The 19,438-nt window shown below is 39.9% G+C and overlaps 4 protein-coding genes and 1 pseudogene across 4 annotated transcripts; 2 read left to right on the top strand and 3 right to left on the bottom strand.

Moving 5' to 3' along the window:
* Window positions 1–1,279: 1,279 nt before the first annotated feature.
* Window positions 1,280–1,888, bottom strand: LOC139469297 (uncharacterized; the record flags this gene model as incomplete). The annotated part of the gene is made up of 2 exons (XM_071251435.1): window positions 1,280–1,581; window positions 1,843–1,888. Coding segments are annotated over 2 exons (348 nt in total), but the record flags the coding sequence as incomplete, so codon positions are not given.
* Window positions 1,889–2,992: 1,104 nt separating this feature from the next.
* On the top strand, window positions 2,993–3,650 carry LOC139468464 (uncharacterized). The gene is made up of 2 exons (XM_071250433.1): window positions 2,993–3,149; window positions 3,349–3,650. The coding sequence occupies exons 1-2, from the start codon at window positions 2,993–2,995 to the stop codon at window positions 3,648–3,650; spliced, it is 459 nt and encodes a 152-aa protein (XP_071106534.1).
* Window positions 3,651–6,935: 3,285 nt separating this feature from the next.
* LOC139469289 (uncharacterized) lies at window positions 6,936–9,235 on the bottom strand (annotated as a pseudogene).
* A 711-nt stretch (window positions 9,236–9,946) lies between these two features.
* On the bottom strand, window positions 9,947–10,666 carry LOC139468462 (uncharacterized). Its single transcript, XM_071250429.1, has 2 exons — window positions 10,510–10,666; window positions 9,947–10,248 (listed from the first exon to the last, which is right to left on the bottom strand). The coding sequence occupies exons 1-2, from the start codon at window positions 10,664–10,666 to the stop codon at window positions 9,947–9,949; spliced, it is 459 nt and encodes a 152-aa protein (XP_071106530.1).
* Window positions 10,667–12,012: 1,346 nt separating this feature from the next.
* Window positions 12,013–12,670, top strand: LOC139468463 (uncharacterized). The gene is made up of 2 exons (XM_071250430.1): window positions 12,013–12,169; window positions 12,369–12,670. Exons 1-2 carry the CDS (start codon window positions 12,013–12,015, stop codon window positions 12,668–12,670), a joined length of 459 nt encoding a protein of 152 aa, XP_071106531.1.
* The last annotated feature ends 6,768 nt before the right edge of the window (window positions 12,671–19,438 follow it).

Genomic DNA, 19,438 nt, shown 5'->3' with positions numbered 1-19,438 from the left:
ATATTTATCCCTTGGGACCGATTATCCAGAACTGACTGACACATTATATTTGGGATAATGCTTTCTTAGTAAGACGCAGAGTGAGGCACCTAGTCGCCAGCAGACAAACTCAGTGATCTAATCCACTCACCCACCGAGACTTCCAAAAAATGAAAGTCTGACAACTGGTAGTCTAAATCACTTTCTTTGTGTTCCCCTCTGACAATGGCATTCATGTGTTCATAGCTTTTGGCCATGGGATACATGCCAATTTACACTTTTCAGAGGGGTACCTGATTCTGGGCAATGTGGGTTCAAATCCCGGATGGGACTCAACCCCCAAATGTATGAGAATCTGTACTTTACTAAGAAGGTCTTATCCCAAATATAACATTTGTTACATTTGTTACATTTTTCTAAATGGCATTTGTGTTCATGACTGACTGACGTTTTGGCAGGGCAACCCCATGGGCACCGATTGGGCTCCCCTTCTTGCTGATCTGTTTCTTTTTGCATGTAAATCAGGTTTTCTCCTCGAACTGGCAGAGTCGAAACAAGGTAACTTGGCCAAGAAGTTTAACATGAGCGTCAGGTGTATCGACGATGACATATCGTTCATGTCGAATCAAAAAGCCAATTCCCTTCCACTTCCCTTCTACTCACCGGAACTCACCTGTATATTATTTTCATTTCACAGACGAGATGTTTCAATGATCCTTTCATATAAGTTTCACCACTATTTTTACCTTTTTTGCCCAATCTGTTCAGCGGATAATGGAGACTGATTATTCTCTGGGCTTGATGTTTAATACTTTCATTTGAATAGCGTCCGGGTAACATAACAGGAAAATTTATAAAATAACCTTTAGACTGAATTTGTAATCATTTGATATACATATCATCTCGGTTTTTAATGACTAGATTCTAGGACTGCCTCAAGTATGGCGTCCTGTTTTATTTAAAGGTCCTGACTGGCTTTCACTTCATCGTCTGAAGGATCTGAGGAGAACTAAAGTGTGGTGCTGTAAGTCAACAACAAGACTCTCAATGTTCAGCAGTTTATTTACAAAGCTCCAGATGAGCTTCATGACAGCATGGCATCACTTGGCATTAACAATATCAACAAAAAGCACTAGATTTCAAACAATGAAGACAGAATCTTCAACATAACTTTAATAGTGTTTTCATCCTGCTAGCATGATCGTCACGTTACGTGTTAACAATATTTACAATGAGCACTGGATATTCATCAGTGAAGACATATCTTCAATTCAAGTCATTTAAGAGTGTTTTCATCCTGCTAGCATGATCGCTGGAACGCACAACACTCCATACTAAGTCCACGAGCAATCTGGGTGACCTCGTGGTCATGTGACTCGTCCAAATCAGCTGCTGAAAGATCGTCGTGGTTCTCAAAGTTTTGTCTGATGAAGTTGTAGCACTGCCGGACTTGTCTCCACTTCTGTGTGGCCAGTCGTAGGTAGACCTGACGGACACCTTCAGCTACACACTTCCTGTTGAGCAGAAGTAACCCATGGCCAACATGGCCGCCATTGGCTGCATCTCTCACGATTTTCTCGGTCAGTTCCAGGATGTAGGCATCTGAAATGAGAGACAGGGACTTATCAGTAAATTGTAAATTAGTAAATTGTATGTGTAAATAATAGTTCACACCATATCATAAATGAAGACAGCGATATATATGCATAAGCCAATGAGCTAGTTATATAGGTTATCATGTTAAAAATAGCATTTCTTTATCAATCTTAAAGCTTTGTTAATTTAGGGATGTGACCTAATGGCCAACTTAATCAAAGAATTACATTTAAGAAAGAATTGCTTTAGATGAACACATGTACATACCTATGGCCTGGACTTGTTCGAGGAGTCTATCCTGCATTTCAGGAATTGTTGCCGATTTATTAGAAATGGATTGTTAGGATATGTTGATATTATCACACCAATGATGATATAATTGATCAAAGGAATTAATGTATGCTGTGAATTAATGAAAATAGATTACGTATGTAAAGATGATGATTATATCAGTTTCGTTGAAAGTAAAGTGCAACTACGATGATTTAAGGCACCTGCACATAACTTCCTGCGTGTTAACAAAGAAGTTGTCATTCATGCTTTTGTGTTCGATCAACAAATCACAGCTTGTACTCTATTACTGTTTAGCGTTTCGCCATTTTCACCTGATGTCGGGTAATTAACGGAGTGTTAATCAACATCGCCACCTGTGTAATCACTATACACTTTGTGTGCCCACATTGCGACCATTAAAACAGCCTACCTGCTGATGGATGTTTAGACAACGTCCTCAAGCCCCAATACAACAACCAATTTTCACGCACACTTGTTATAACAACAAATCTTTTCAATACGAAAATCAAAATCAAAGCAATACGAAAATAGAAATCATTTCAATACGGAAATAAAAATTATATCAATACATATCACCCTTATTATTCAATCAAACAATCAGTGACTACAAAGTGTCGACAGTGAATAGCTGTATAACTGTAACAACATGTTATAAATCGCTTTAGTCTCCCTGTCAATCAAACAATCAGTGACTACAAAGTGTCGACAGTGGATAGCTGTATAACTGTAACAACATGTTATAAATCGCTTTAGTCTCCCTGTCAATCAAACAATCAGTGACTACAAAGTGTCGACAGTGGATAGCTGTATAACTGTAACAACATGTTATAAATCACTTTAGTCTTACTGTCAACCAAACAGTTTCCTGCCCAGCACTCTCAGTGAGACGGTGAGATTTGGTCAAAGTGGTAGGATTAGCCAGGATAATCCTTGTCATACCCATTTATGGGAGAACTGAGCTTGCCACTACTCCGACAGACTACTCCATGCCTCAGTGTACACAGGCAGATATATAGAGGCAGGATGTCTGATGTATACCATTCATAATCTCCACTAAAGCAAGCTACGAGTCCCAAGATCTTCTGTTTTCTGGTTAAATCCTAATTGAAACTAACTTCCGACCATGGCATCCTCCTGTGCCGACCAGATCTGTTCAACGTCTGCCACTAAATTGTCGTCTGCTGCTGCCTCATTGAAGGACGACCCAGTGTCTGCCTCCTTCCAACTCTTCAGTCTCTTTGAAATGCAGGATAGATTCCTCGAACAAGTCCAGGCCATAGGTATGTACATGTGTTCATTTCAAGGAATTGTTTCTTAAATGAAATTCCTTGGTTAAAATGGTCATTTCGTCATATCCGTACCACATAAATTAACATGGCTATACTATTTATAAAGAACTGCTATTGTCATCATGATAACCTATACAACTAGCTGACTACACACACAAAAGTACTAATAAGCTCCTGTCTCTCATTTCAGATGCCTACATCCTGGAACTGACCGAGAAAATCGTGAGAGATGCAGCCAATGGCGGCCATGTTGGCCATGGGTTACTTCTGCTCAACAGGAAGTGTGTAGCTGAAGGTGTCCGTCAGGTCTACCTACGACTGGCCACACAGAAGTGGAGACAAGTCCGGCAGTGCTACAACTTCATCAGACAAAACTTTGAGGACCACGACGATCTTTCAGCAGCTGATTTGGACGAGTCACATGACCACGAGGTCACTCAGATTGCTCGTGGACTTAGTATGGAGTGTTGTGCGTTCCAGCGATCATGCTAGCAGGATGAAAACACTCTTAAAATGACTTGAATTGAAGATATGTCTTCACTGATGAACATACAGTGCTCATTGTAAATATTCTTAACACGTGACGACATGACATGCTGTCGATGCGTGGTTTTGTAAATAAACTTGGAGGGTCAGTTTAGTTCTTTCTGTACCCAGAGTCTGCTGTCCATGTCCTATAGAAAACAGTGAAATGAAATGACTGCTCTCTTTACGTATAAGCCTGGGTAGAGAAAGCTTCCCGGCCCGGATACCATCTTCAAATGGCAGATTTTTAAAACGTTTTTTGCAATTGATAGAAAACATAGGACAATCCAACAATGTATTTCTATTCCCAACTTACTAAACACCAACTGATCTCCAGCGGAATACAAACTGCATGCGACATTCTACCAACTCATTGCAACAATTATATGGGCAATTCTATGTTTAGCTGGATAAGCGGCATAAGCTTTTCGGAAGAGCAAATGTGGAAGCTTACAGATGAATAATGTATCAAAGTTTTTGTACTACCTGAGGAAAACCAATAAAATACTAGTATTGAATTTGCAGACTCTGCATTGCACAATGCAAATATATATTGGCATCATATCTAATTATAAATTGTCAATGCAAGAGAATAAACAATAACTAGATTTTCTGCCGGAACAGATACTATTTGGCGTAAAGGGCAAATAGTTCTGGAAAGGGAATCGACCACTGAAAATCAGTGATGACTTCAGATGATTGCGAAAAAGGTAAGCATGTCCTGCCCTACCAGTAGCAAACAATTTGCATAAAAAAATGTGTTTAGTGCCTGACGCAGCACATCAGTACTCCTGCCACGCGACGTCAGCCTGTAAACCAATCAGACAATCAAGTGATCAATGAACCAGAAAATCCAGTGACACGAGAGTACCATTACTTTGTTAATTTTGAATTACGTCTGCTGTGTACAAGTGCAGATCTTTTGCTGTTAATATAGGTAAAGAAAAATGTTAAGAAATATATTCGTTTTGTAACAGTGGGGCGCAGTTTTAATTTTTTTTTACAAACGATTTACGTACGAGGGGTGAAAACATATCCCTCCTCCCTGTGCTATGCCATAAGCCCTACTCATCGAGTATACAGGTGTTGTCTAGTGGGTGGATCGTTCGCTCGTCACACCGAAGACCCGGATTCGATTCCCAACAAGGGTACACTGTGTGAAGCCCATTTCTGGTGTTCCCCGCCGTGATATTGCTTGAATATTGCTAAAAGCGGCGTAAAATCAAACTCACTCACTCACTCATTCGAGTATACAGGGCACACAATTTGACCAGCTGTCAAATACGCCGCAATTCGCTGTGTACAGTTGCCTCTCTTAGCTGTACCAGGATGTGTTATTCGTGGGTTAGAGCCATGCCAGTTTACACTTGTCAAAGTATGTGATCTAGACTATCAGGTGTTGGACTTTCGTTTTTGTGTGGGTTAGATCGCTGACTTTGTGTGCTGGAGTTTAGGTGCATCACTCTGGCAGAGTGGGTTCGAATCCTGGATGGGACTCAGTACTAGAATCTGTACTTTACTAAGAAAGTGTTATCCCAAATATAACGTTAGTTACATTTGACCACTATCTAAATGGCATTGTGTATTCATAGCTTTCGGCCATGGGAGCCGTGCCAATTTACACTAGTCAGGGGGGTACTCAAAGTACGTGATCTAGACTACCAGTTGTCGGACTTCCATTTTTGTGGGAGCCTCGGTGGCTGAGTGGGTTAGATCGCTGACGTTGTGTGCTGGCGATTAGGTGCCTCACCCTGGCGGGTGTGGGTTCGAATCTCGGACGGGACCCTAAAAAGTACTAGCATCTGTACTTTACTAAGAAAGTGTTATCCCAAATATAACGTTAGTTACATTTGACCACTTTCTAAATGGCATTGTGTATTCATGTTTTATATAACGTCATATGATTAATCAAGGCGTGATAAATGTCACGTCAGGCGGTAAATACGTATGTTGTTGAAATAGTACAATGTGAATGGTGGTGATGTAAACTATTGGAATTCCACCAGCATGAGTAACTAACCGAGTAAGAGAACGTGCCTGGTGTGATGCTGGGAATCATGATAATATATATAGTTGGGTGTTGTATTGATCCCCCCTGAGTGTATAACATATGAGTCGGAAGATTTATTCCACCTGTTGGAAACAATTAATTCAAATGTCGTGTGACTCAGTTAACGTGAATTATATTAATATTATTATTATATACTTGATAAAAAATGTTTAAATGAGTGATTGGTTTGTTGTTTAACGCCGCAATCAGCAATATCCCAGCTATATGACGGCGGTCTGTAAATAATCAAGTCTGGACCAGACAATCCAGTGATTGACATCATAAGCATCGATCCGCACAATTGGGATCGATGACATGCATGAACCAAGTCAGCGAGCCTGACCACCCGATCCCGTTAGTCGCCTTTTACGACAAGCGAATTTCTTTATTTCACATACTGAAGAGGCCACAGACATATAGTACAAGTTGAAGAATATACAGTTTTATACAATTTATGTACATATCTCACCAGATCACTTCACGTCATTCCACCTCGCATTTCAACGCAGTCACATAATTTCACACATTCAGTACAATACCATACCCTGTAATTTCATAATTTCTATATTACCATATCACAACTTGTTATATCATACAACATATTCTATAACATCATATCATATTGTATCATTATTATAAGATCATACTATATAGTTTTATTTCATATAACATTATCATAACATACTATACATACCATCGTCCCATATATCACAACTATATTGTATCACATTTCAACATGTCATATCACACAACACATTAGCAATGTCATAGCTTGTCCCATCATATCTTATCATATCATACCATATAATGCCATGTCATTCCATGCCAATTTATTTCATATCAATCAATCAACATTTATTCCACACTGGAAGACCGCAAGCCATATAATATGTACACTAAAAAACAGTATTTACACAATTTCTATAATACACATAATATATTGCATCATATCCCCTCATGCATCATATCACACCACATCACTTCATATCATATCACATCATGTCATGTCACATCATATCATTTCATATACATATAACTATACTTAACCATTTGTAATATCACGTCCCACAATATCATATGACAGCCTAGTAGTTTAATACCATTTCTAACTCTTTTGTTTGTAGTTTATTCAGATGGCAAATATCTATAAATATGTACTTAATGTATATACACAATAGTTTCCTAATACCAAGCAGCTAAGATTATTCTTTCATAAGGTTCTGTCGGTATAAAGAGGCATAATATATGAACATGGCCACATTTTGTAAGATACTTCTTTTTGTGTTTGACAGCAATGTAACAAATTTAATAATATTAGGGTACCTGTAATAATAAGCTTGCAGGTATTTTTCTCTAAGGTGTAAATACACTGGACATACAAGTAAGAAATGAAATTCATCTTCTACTGAGTTTAAACTCCATAGATTACAGATTCTTTCTTCACGAGGAATGTTTACATAGCGCCCTGTTTCTATTAAAAGGTCGTGAGAAGAACATCTAAAACGTGAAAAAGCCGTTCGAATTTTTTTAACATTAACTTTTGATAAATAATCTTCCATTATTATTTCTGATGTAAACATTTTGTAATAAAAGCATTTGTTTGTTAGAGTCAATGATGCAGTTCAAGATTGTAAATAAATATCCTTTAATCTCTGGGTTAATGAAAGTATAAACATTGGTTTGGAATACACATTTTGGTTTTGCCAAATATCACCAAAGCCACAACTGAAAAGTAATTCTCTAACACCTGTAACCCAGTTTCTTTTCCCATTATTATCATAAACTATCATCATATTATAACACTTTTTTGGCAATCTATATGAGGGCATGTCAATAAGTCTCAGCCAGTATTTAATAACTTTTATATTTGAATATACATAGAGAGGGAATCTTCCACATTCTCCATACACCACCAAGCTGGAAGTGTTTATTTTAACACCTAAATACTTTTTGCAAACATATAAATGAATCCTTTCTATGGCATCATAGTGCTGTAAACCCCAGACTTCTGCCCCATACAACAAAATAGGGAGTATCTTTATATCAACTATATCAAATATTTAAAAAAAAGATTGATCAGAAATGGTTTCTAAAACTTTCAAACTCTTATGGATACTTACAAAGACCTTTCTTGCTTGTAAAGCAGCTTGATACAAATGTTTATGCCATGACAAGTTTCTACTGAAGTAAACACCAAGATATTTATAAAATCCTGTAATTTCTATTTTTTGTCCTTTGAAGGATCAATATTCTTTACTTGCTAAATGACCTCCATTCTTAAATACCAAAACTTTTGTTTTACTCCTGTTAACTGTTAGCTTCCATTTATTGCAGTAACTTTCAAGTTCATTAATTTGACACTGCAGTCCTTTGATTGTTGATGAAAAGAGAGCAATATCATCCGCAAATAAAAGTAAAAATATCTGTGTAATATCTGTGTTTACAGGTATTAAATTTTTTTGAAATGTTCAAAAATAATCATCTTCCCTTCACAGGATCTCCTGAAGGGTTTTCCAGACAACCAATCAGAATTGAGGAAACTGAGAAACAATGTGAAGTCTTTTCAGTCGGTGCGATGGCACGATCAGTGGGTCCGACTTGCCCTTCCATTGTTTCAGGACAAAGTGAAGACAGACTGACGTTCATCATTTACCTCTGTTTTAATGTTTTATTAAACAAGTTGTTTTCAAAACATGTGCCTTATTTTTCTCCTCATCCCGTATATGGATCAACTTCCATGGATTATGGATGATCTCTTGTGTGAGTGAGTTAATATTTGTCAATTCATTGGTATAGTCAAAGTCAGTTAGTGTTGCAAGACCTAACCCAGCTCTACCCAGGGTTACTTACGGGCATCAAAGTACAATGGTAAGTCATCACTGTGCCAGGGAGTGGACCTAACCCCTGACAAGGAAGGACACAATATTTATCCCTTGGGACCGATTATCCAGAACTGACTGACACATTATATTTGGGATAATGCTTTCTTAGTAAGGCGCAGAGTGAGGCACCTAGTCGCCAGCACAGAAACTCAGTGATCTAATCCACTCAGCCACCAAGACTTCCACAAAATGAAAGTCTGACAACTGGTAGTCTAAATCACATTCTTTGTGTTCCCCTCTGACAATGGCATTCATGTGTTCATAGCTTTTGGCCATGGGATACATGCCAATTTACACTTTTCAGAGGGGTACCTGATTCTGGGCAATGTGGGTTCAAATCCCGGATGGGACTCAACCCCAAAATGTATGAGAATCTGTACTTTACTAAGAAGGTCTTATCCCAAATATAACATTTGTTACATTTTTCTAAATGGCATTTGTGTTCATGACTGACTGACGTTCTGGCAGGGCATCCCCATGGGCACCGATTGGGCTCCCCTTCTTGCTGATCTGTTTCTTTTTGCATGTAAATCAGGTTTTCTCCTCGAACTGGCAGAGTCGAAACAAGGTAACTTGGCCAAGAAGTTTAACATGAGCGTCAGGTGTATCGATGATGACATATCGTTCATGTCGAATCAAAAAGCCAATTCCCTTCCACTTCCCTCCTACTCACCGGAACTCACCTGTATATTATTTTCATTTCACAGACGAGATGTTTCAATGATCCTTTCAGATTAGTTTCACCACTATTTTTACCTTTTTCGCCCAATCTGTTCAGCGGATAATGGAGACTGATTATTCTCTGGGCTTGATGTTTAATACTTTCATTTGAATAGAGTCCGGGTAACATAACAGGAAAATTTAAAAAAATAACCTTTAGACTGAATTTGTAATCATTTGATATACATATCATCTCGGTTTTGAATGACTAGATTCTAGGACTGCCTCAAGTATGGCTCAAGTATGGCGTCCTGTTTTATTTAAAGGTCCTGACTGGCTTTCACTTCATCGTCTGAAGGATCTGAGGAGAACTAAAGTGTGGTGCTGTAACTCAACAACAAGACTCTCAATGTTCAGCAGTTTATTTACAAAGCTCCAGATGAGCTTCTTGACAGCATGTGTCATGGCATCACTTGGCATTAACAATATCAACAAAACGCACTAGATTTCAAACAATGAAGACAGAATCTTCAACATAAGTTTAATAGTGTTTTCATCCTGCTAGCATGATCGTCACGTCACGTGTCTAACAATATTTACAATGAGCACTGGATGTTCATCAGTGAAGACATATCTTCAATTCAAGTCATTATAAGAGTGTTTTCATCCTGCTAGCATGATCGCTGGAACGCACAACACTCCATACTAAGTCCACGAGCAATCTGGGTGACCTCGTGGTCATGTGACTCGTCCAAATCAGCTGCTGAAAGATCGTCGTGGTCCTCAAAGTTTTGTCTGATGAAGTTGTAGCACTGCCGGACTTGTCTCCACTTCTGTGTGGCCAGTCGTAGGTAGACCTGACGGACACCTTCAGCTACACACTTCCTGTTGAGCAGAAGTAACCCATGGCCAACATGGCCGCCATTGGCTGCATCTCTCACGATTTTCTCGGTCAGTTCCAGGATGTAGGCATCTGAAATGAGAGACAGGGGCTTATCAGTAAATTGTAAATTAGTAAATTGTATGTGTAAATAATAGTTCACACTATATCATAAATGGAGACAGCGATATATATGCATAAGCCAATGAGCTAGCTATATAGGTTATCATGTTAAAAATAGCATTTCTTTATCAATCTTAAAGCTTTGTTAATTTAGGGATGTGACCTAATGGCCAACTTAATCAAAGAATTACATTTAAGAAAGAATTGCTTTAGATGAACACATGTACATACCTATGGCCTGGACTTGTTCGAGGAATCTATCCTGCATTTCAATGAGACTGAAGAGTTGGAAGGAGGCATACACCGGGTCGTCCTTCCATGGGACAGCAGCAGACGACAATTTAGTGGCAGACGGTGAACAGATCTGGTCGACACAGTAGGATGCCATGGTTTTAAGTTTCAATTATGATTTAACCAGTAAACAGATGAATTTAGGACTCGTTGCTTGCTTTAGTGGAGATTATGAATGGTATACATCAGACATCCTGCCTCTATATATCTGCCTGTGTGACACTGAGGCATGGAGTAGTCTGTTGGAGTAGTGGCAAGCTCAGTTCTCCCATAAATGGGATTGACAAGGATTATCCTGGCTAATCCTACCAGTTTGACCAAATCTCACAATTCTTGTCTCACTGAGAGTGCTGGGCAGGAAACTGTTTGATTGACAGGAAGACTAAAGTGATTTATAACATGTTGTTACAGTTATACAGGTATCCACTGTCGACACTAAAGTCTTTATAGTAACTGATTGTTTGATTGGATAACACCACCTCAATAAATGTAACGAATTATCATAGGAAAGGAATTGTTGCCGATTTATTAGAAATGGATTGTTAGGATATGTTGATATTATCACACCAATGATGATATAATTGATCAAAGGAATTAATGTATGCTGTGAATTAATGAAAATAGATTAAGTATGTAAAGATGATGATTATATCAGTTTCGTTGAAAGTAAAGTGCAACTACGATGATTTAAGGCACCTGCACATAACTTCCTGCATGTTAACAAAGAAGTTGTCATTCATGCTTTTGTGTTCGATCAACAAATCACAGCTTGTACTCTATTACTGTTTAGCGTTTCGCCATTTTCACCTGATGTCGGGTAATTAACGGAGTGTTAATCAACATCGCCACCTGTGTAATCACTATACACTTTGTGTGCCCACATTGCGACCATTAAAACAGCCTACCTGCTGATGGATGTTTAGACAACGTCCTCAAGCCCCAATACAACAACCAATTTTCACGCACACTTGTTATAACAACAAATCTTTTCAATACGAAAATCAAAATCAAAGCAATACGAAAATAGAAATCATTTCAATACGGAAATAAAAATTATATCAATACATATCACCCTTATTATTCAATCAAACAATCAGTGACTACAAAGTGTCGACAGTGGATAGCTGTATAACTGTAACAACATGTTATAAATCACTTTAGTCTTACTGTCAATCAAACAGTTTCTTGCCCAGCACTCTCAGTGAGACGGTGAGATTTGGTCAAAGTGGTAGGATTAGCCAGGATAATACTTGTCATACCCATTTATGGGAGAACTGAGCTTGCCACTACTCCGACAGACTACTCCATGCCTCAGTGTACACAGGCAGATATATAGAGGCAGAATGTCTGATGCATACCATTCATAATCTCCACTAAAGCAAGCTACGAGTCCCAAGATCTTCTGTTTTCTGGTTAAATCGTAAATGAAACTAACTTCCGACCATGGCATCCTCCTGTGCCGACCAGATCTGTTCACCGTCTGCCACTAAATTGTCGTCTGCTGCTGCCTCATTGAAGGACGACCCAGTGTCTGCCTCCTTCCAACTCTTCAGTCTCATTGAAATGCAGGATAGATTCCTCGAACAAGTCCAGGCCATAGGTATGTACATGTGTTCATTTCAAGGAATTGTTTCTTAAATGAAATTCTTTGGTTAAAATGGTCATTTCGTCATATCCGTACCACATAAATTAACATAGCTATACTATTTATAAAGAACTGCTATTGTCATCATGATAACCTATACAACTAGCTGACTACACACATAAAAGTACTAATAAGCTCCTGTCTCTCATTTCAGATGCCAACATCCTGGAACTGACCGAGAAGATCGTGAGAGATGCAGCCAATGGCGGCCATGTTGGCCATGGGTTACTTCTGCTCAACAGGAAGTGTGTAGCTGAAGGTGTCCGTCAGGTCTACCTACGACTGGCCACACAGAAGTGGAGACAAGTCCGGCAGTGCAACAACTTCATCAGACAAAACTTCGAGGACCACGACGATCTTTCAGCTGCTGATTTGGACGAGTCACATGACCACGAGGTCACCCAGATTGCTCGTGGACTTAGTATGGAGTGCTGTGCGTTCCAGCGATCATGCTAGCAGGATGAAAACACTCTTATAATGACTTGAATTGAAGATATGTCTTCACTGATGAACATCCAGTGCTCATTGTAAATATTGTTAACACGTGACGACATGACATGCTGTCGATGCGTGGTTTTGTAAATAAATTTGAAGGGTCAGTTGAGTTCTTTCTGTACCCAGAGTCTGCTGTCCATGTCCTAAAGAAAACAGTGAAATGAAATGACTGCTCTCTTTACGTATAAGCCTGGGTAGAGAAAGCTTCCCGGCCCGGATACCATCTTCAAATGGCAGATTTTTAAAACGTTTTTTGCAATTGATAGAAAACATAGGACAATCCAACAATGTATTTCTATTCCCAACTTACTAAACACCAACTGATCTCCAGCGGAATACAAACTGCATGCGACATTCTACCAACTCATTGCAACAATTATATGGGCAATTCTATGTTTAGCTGGATAAGCGGTATAAGCTTTTCGGAAGAGCAAATGTGGAAGCTTACAGATGAATAATGTATCAAAGCTTTTGTACTACCTGAGGAAAACCAATAAAATACTAGTATTGAATTTGCAGACTCTGCATTGCACAATGCAAATATATATTGGCATCATATCTAATTATAAATTGTCAATGCAAGAGCATAACCAATAACTAGATTTTCTGCCGGAACAGATACTATTTGGCGTAAAGGGCAAATAGTTCTGGAAAGGGAATCGACCACCGAAAATCAGTGATGACTTCAGGTGATTGCGAAAAAGGTACATGTCCTGCCCTACCAGTAGCACCCGCCATTCAAACAATTTGCATAACAAAATGTGTTTAGTGCCTGACGCAGCACAGCAGTACTCCTGCCACGTGACGTCAGCCTGTAAACCAATCAGACAATCAAGTGATCAATGAACCAGAAAATCCAGCGACACGAGAGTACCATTACTTTGTTAATTTTGAATTACGTCTGCTGTGTACAAGTGCAGATCGTTTGCTGTTAATATAGGTAAATGTTAAGAAATATATTCGTTTTGTAACAGTGGGGCGCAGATTTAATTTTTTTTTACAAACGATTTACGTACGAGGGGTGAAAACATATCCCTCCTCCCTGTGCTATGCCATAAGCCCTACTCATCGAGTATACAGTCTAGTGGGTAAATCGTTCGCTCGTCACACCGAAGACCCGGATTCGATACCCAACAAGGGTACACTGTGTGAAGCCCCGCCGTGACATTGCTTGAATATTGCTAAAAGCGGCGTAAAATCAAACTCACTCACTCACTCACTCGAGTATACAGGGCACACATTTGACCAGCTGTCAAATACGCCGCAATTCGCTGTGTACAGTTGCCTCCCTTAGCTGTACCAGGATGTGTTATTCGTGGGTTAGAATCCCAGGATTGAAATGATCCTTGATTTGTCAGCCCCTGCTCGTGGGATTTCACCAACCTGCATAACTTTGGACTGACAGAAATACTGTTTAAAGAGACTTTATAAGTAACTAACTCACTACACAATACAGCGGATTACTAAACTCACTCGGGGGCACGGGTGGCACAGTCGTCTAAGGCACCGCGATTCGCTGAGTTGCGTCCCTTGGGCACGCCAGAAACCTATGATTGTGGGTTCGAATCCCGGTTGGCCCCGATTATGTTTCTAGGTTTGTCAGCACCATACGTGTGCTCGTGGGTTTCACCGAAGTGGTAAACGTCTGAGACCTGCATCACTTCGGGCTTTCCTCCCACATTAAGCTGACACGCAATGATATAACTGTCATACTGTCAAAAGCGGCGTTTAACCCAACTCACTCACTAAACTCACTCACTCACTCATGTGGCAGGTCAGACGGACAAACTGTTTCATATAACGTCATATGATCAAGGCGTGATACATGTCACGTCAGGCGGTAAATACGTATGTTGTTGAAATAGTACAATGTGAATGGTGGTGATGTAAACTATTGGAATTCCACCAGCATGAGTAACTAACCGAGTAAGAGAACGTGCCTGGTGTGATGCTGGGAATATGATGAGCGTTATATCACAATTGTAAAGGACTTGCACTGTAAATTCGCACGAGCTTTAGTTGTAGCAGCTAGCTTAAAGTAATAAAACCGAAACAAATAAAATCAAACATAGACTAGGATATTATAATTATTATTAACTTGGTATTTATATAGCGCTAGTTTCCAGACTGACTGCTCAAAAGCGCTCTTGAAGCTCGCACAGTTGGTTTGGCTGTATATATTTTGCTGAAGAAGTGTGTTATCAGATATTTTGAAACTGTTAAGTTCACTGAGCATTCTGAGTTCTTTGGGCAGGGCGTTCCAAAGAAGAGGACCAGCCCTTGCAAAGCAGCGATCCCCGTATGAGATTGTTCTTGATGGTGGCACTTCAAGCAACGATTGATCACAAGATCGTAGGGTTCTTGTTGGCTGCTATTGTATGATGAGATCCTCCAGGTAGCTTAGAGAAAGACCATGCTGTGCCTTGAACACAAGAACGAGAACCTTGAACCGTATTCTCTATTCTACTTTAAGCCAGTGTAGACCTTTGAGAATCGGTGTGATGTGCTTACAGCGTTTGGCTCTTGTGATCAGTCTGGCAGTTTTGTACCCGCTGAAGCTTTTGGATCAGGTGTTTTGGTAATCCTACCAGGAGGGCATTGCAGTAGTCAAGGTGTGATAGCACGCACGCTTGTACAATTGTAGTGGCTGTCTTGGTGTTAAGATAGCGTCGCACTTGACTGATATTCCTGATGTTAAGAAATGCTTTTTTGCAGACTTTGTTGATGTGTGTCTCGTAGGTCAGGTTTGAATCAAAGATAACCCCAGGGTTTCTTGCTTGGTTGCTTGGCTCAATAACAATTATGACAACCGTTTTCGGGATTTGGAGGTACTTTTACATTGTTTTAACACATAAATAATTTATTGTCAATTAGATATTGACCTATTCCCCAACGCGGTTGTTTGTCTTTTCTTGATAAGAGTTAAACTAAAAATGGTTTTATGGGTCTGACTTTTATCATGTGTTATTATGTCCATAATAGTAAATACCCTGTAAATAAAGCGACAAAACCCTTTCCATATCCAATAGAAGTCTCTGCATAAAGCAGAGTCGATTGTACGATTCCGACTATATCATAACCATGTGTTTATGAATCACCATCAAATAGTGATGATACCAGGTGTTCGCGCAAAGGTGAGCGTAGTCTGACCCACCAGGGGCACCCGTTATTAACACATGCAAAGGCAAATCAATTGTTCACCTGAAAAAACACGGAAACATATGGTACAAGTCAAAATAGGGAATTGCATCGGACATAATTTTGGTAACTGATGTGTCAAATTTGGAAATGTCCTCCACATATCTACAATAAAACTTTTTGAAAGCTTTACTGGTGCCTTGAATGTTTTAACCTTGGTCAAACAACTTTTGACCAAGAGTCGTATAACGCTCTTTAAAATCTTTGTAAAAAAGGCATGCTCGATTGTATCTCAAAAGTTGTGTAATGTAAACACCAAAGGCTGGAGCTGCTGGAATATTGCTCGACATGAAGGGAAAGTTGACTGTTGGAAAGTTGAAGTCATCCCTCTTGTCATACAGTCTTGTGGAGAGTGTTTTGCCACTCTGAATCTTTATGCATAGATCTAAATATGTTTGTTTGTTTGTTTGTTGTTTAACGCCGCACTCAGCAACATTCCAGCTATATGACGGCGGTCTGTAAATAATCGAGTCTGGACCAGACAATCCAGTGATTGACATCATAAGCATCGATCCGCGCAATTGGGATCGATGACATGCATCAACCAAGTCAGCGAGCCTGACCACCCGATCCCGTTAGTCGCCTTTTACGACAAGCATAGTCGCATTTACCAAGAAGGTGATAGAAAGGTCCATGACAGCCAAAGAAAGTTCGATCCAGTAGAATCGAGTATGTTACGAACAAATAACAGCCATTTGTAATTTCTACCAATATCTCTCGCGTCTCTAAAATTCATGGAATAAAAAAAAGAAAAAACTGTACATTCGTCAGGAACAATTTTGAACATAATTCAAACATATATGTTTTAATATATACTCACACGCAAAAGAAACGCAAGTCGAGTTTGCAGTATACATGTTATTTATTTTCAACAGTAAAGACAAGAAATACTAATGGGGCAAGATTGACAATAATTTGACTGAAGACAGTTTAATGGATTAAAAGGCAGATGACATGATTGTTTTTTTCAAATGTTAATTGCTTACACAGTTTCGGGTCAATACCCAAAATGTCAGTCAATACCTGGTATGACCACCATTAGCATTGATCACTGCCACACATCTCCTGTACATTGAGTGAATCAGACGATTTGAGAAGGCCCTAGGGATCCTCCTGCACACACCCAGAGCAGCTGTGCGTAGTTCATCGGCAGTTGTAGGGACTGGGCGCACATTGTGCAGACGCCTTTGAACCTCATCCCACAAGTGTTCGATGGGGTTCAGATCAGGGCTGAGGGCTGGCCACGGTAGAACAAGGATAATGGGTTGTTGCAGAAAGACCATGGTAGCTCTGGCAACATGGGGACGAGCGTTGTCCTGCTGGAAAATGTGTTGTTGATGTTGTGCAAAAAATGGAAAAACGTGGGGTCTGATCACTTGGTCGATATATCGCTGAGCAGTAACGCCGTGTCCCCGACCTTGACCAACATTCAGAAAGCACATGGGTCCAAGTCTCGCATTAAGTCCAATCCCTGCCCATATCATGACGCTAGGTCCACCCCATGGATCCCTTTCAACAACGTTTCTGTCAGCGAAACGATCACCTCGACTCCGCCAAATTCTGACTCTTCCGTCTGCATGGGAGACACAAAAGCGACTTTGATCAGAGAAGATAGCACGCCTCCACTGACGATGACGCCAATTGTGATGACCCTGTGCCCACTGAAGTCGTGCTTGTCGATGCCGTGACGACAGGACGACGTGCTGGTCGGCGACATCTAAAGTTCTTGGAACGGAGACGTCGGATCACAGTGTCCCGGCTAATGTGTTGATTATGTGTTCCTATGGTCTGTCGAGCACTTTCACTTGCAGTTAGGACCGGATGTCACTGGTGTTGACGGGTAATCTGCCGATCTTGTCGAGGTGTGGTGACCCTAGGACGACCGCTCCGAGGAAGGTCATCTGTGGTCTGTGTAGCATTGTATCGATGCAGGAGACGGTAAATTGTGGTTATGTTAACGTTGAAATGACAGAAAGCATCTTGGACAGACTCTCCAGCTTCCAAACGTCCGATAGCCAGGTTTTATCTGAATTTGAGTTAGGCGTGGCATTGTTGACCAAGGAGTGGTAGGTCCAAGAATCGGCCACAGTTTTATACCCACTACAGTTCGTGACAGTTTGTGCATTTTCGATTTTTGCGAGAAATGGGTGCATGATACCAACATATTCATTGAAATGGTGCGTTTTGGCGATTCGTTTTTTATGTTGCGTGTTTACTCGGGGCTTCCAAAATGCAACCAAAAATATTGATAACACCATCAGGCTTCACTACATGCTAAAACTAGTATCAATTTATTGTTCCGTGTTTGTTGCCTATTTGCTTAAAACCACTTGCGTTTCTTTTGCGTGTGAGTATATATATCCACTTGTTTGCTTCTCCTTAGTTCCCCATATATAACATAGAAAGAGAAGTACTCTTCTTAACTGGTAAAACGTTTCAAAGGAACTTTACATGAATTTGTTCAATTACATATTCAAAACTTCACATACAAATGTTTTAACTGTACCATCAAACTTATACACTAATATACAGATTATGTAAACGTGTTCTACGTAGTATATAATGTACTACATACATTTATATATTTGATTCCGCCCTCGTGGTCGAGTGGAGAGAGCGGGGGGGGGCGGTGGAGAGAGCGTCCCCGGCCGCTTCAGACCAAAAAACCGTTAAATGTTGATACTTGTTGTGTCCCTGTCTGGCACTCAGAATTAAAGGGACAAAACAAAGATTTGGTCGTGGCGGGGTCAGTATTCTGTGTCTGAGTGGAGTATCCATGTTAATAGTCGAGTACTGGTATTTGTAAGTTTGAAAGTGACATATTTTCTATGTAAGGAAATATCGAAGGTGTTAATCAAACTATTGTCAATAAATAACCCTTAAGATACAATTCCTCACAGTTATCGCACCTGGCGCCATGCACTACTTTGCTGTGATACATGCGGTGCCAGCTGTAACATGCGGAACCTGAGTGGACTTGGACATTAGGCATCTGGCAGCCACGTAAACACGTTGTTGTGATCTGTCTCAAGACGCACGAGAAAAACAGCATCTGTTCAACTGTTTCAACGATCATACCCCATGTATAAGACACCTTAAAGTCACAACTTCCACGGATGAGTTCTCCCTCTAACAAATGCTTGTTACCCAAGTGATGAAATGGATAGTCCCGTTCATACCCATTTGTCAGATACATGAGAATATTAGACTTATAATAACTGTCCCTGACTAAAACATGCTATTCTCTTGTGTTTTTATGAAACGTTTTTCATTTCTGTACTGCAACACTATCAATAACGTAAGGAAGAAAATTCATGGGAGTCAACATCTTTATTATGAGGAACGCAACGTTCTGGAGTGTATGCTCACTCCTTCATCGGGTGAATATTCCTCAAAATACAGAAATTGACATCCATAAATTCTGTTCCTCGTGTGTATCACTTTTAGATGCCTTTCAAATGCTATTGATAAGGTATATAAGATAACAGAAGCTTATTGTTTTCTTGTTGGTATTGGCTCTTACTTTGGATG

The sequence above is a fragment of the Haliotis cracherodii genome, unplaced genomic scaffold (assembly GCF_022045235.1).
Source record: "Haliotis cracherodii isolate W230 unplaced genomic scaffold, xgHalCrac1.p SCAF_2, whole genome shotgun sequence".
NCBI classification, from domain to species: Eukaryota; Metazoa; Mollusca; class Gastropoda; order Lepetellida; family Haliotidae; genus Haliotis; species Haliotis cracherodii.
The sequence above is the reverse complement of the archived record's forward strand: the minus strand, read 5'-3'. Positions and strand labels throughout refer to the sequence as shown.

Bases quoted from the DNA above. Each gene is read 5' to 3' on its own strand.
- LOC139468464 (XM_071250433.1), top strand. From the start codon at position 2,993: ATGGCATCCTCCTGTGCCGACCAGATCTGTTCAACGTCTGCCACTAAA. The intron at 3,150-3,348 runs GTATGTACATGT...CTCTCATTTCAG, and splicing joins CGAACAAGTCCAGGCCATAG to ATGCCTACATCCTGGAACTG.
- LOC139468462 (XM_071250429.1), bottom strand. From the start codon at position 10,666: ATGGCATCCTACTGTGTCGACCAGATCTGTTCACCGTCTGCCACTAAA. The intron at 10,249-10,509 runs GTATGTACATGT...CTCTCATTTCAG, and splicing joins CGAACAAGTCCAGGCCATAG to ATGCCTACATCCTGGAACTG.
- LOC139468463 (XM_071250430.1), top strand. From the start codon at position 12,013: ATGGCATCCTCCTGTGCCGACCAGATCTGTTCACCGTCTGCCACTAAA. The intron at 12,170-12,368 runs GTATGTACATGT...CTCTCATTTCAG, and splicing joins CGAACAAGTCCAGGCCATAG to ATGCCAACATCCTGGAACTG.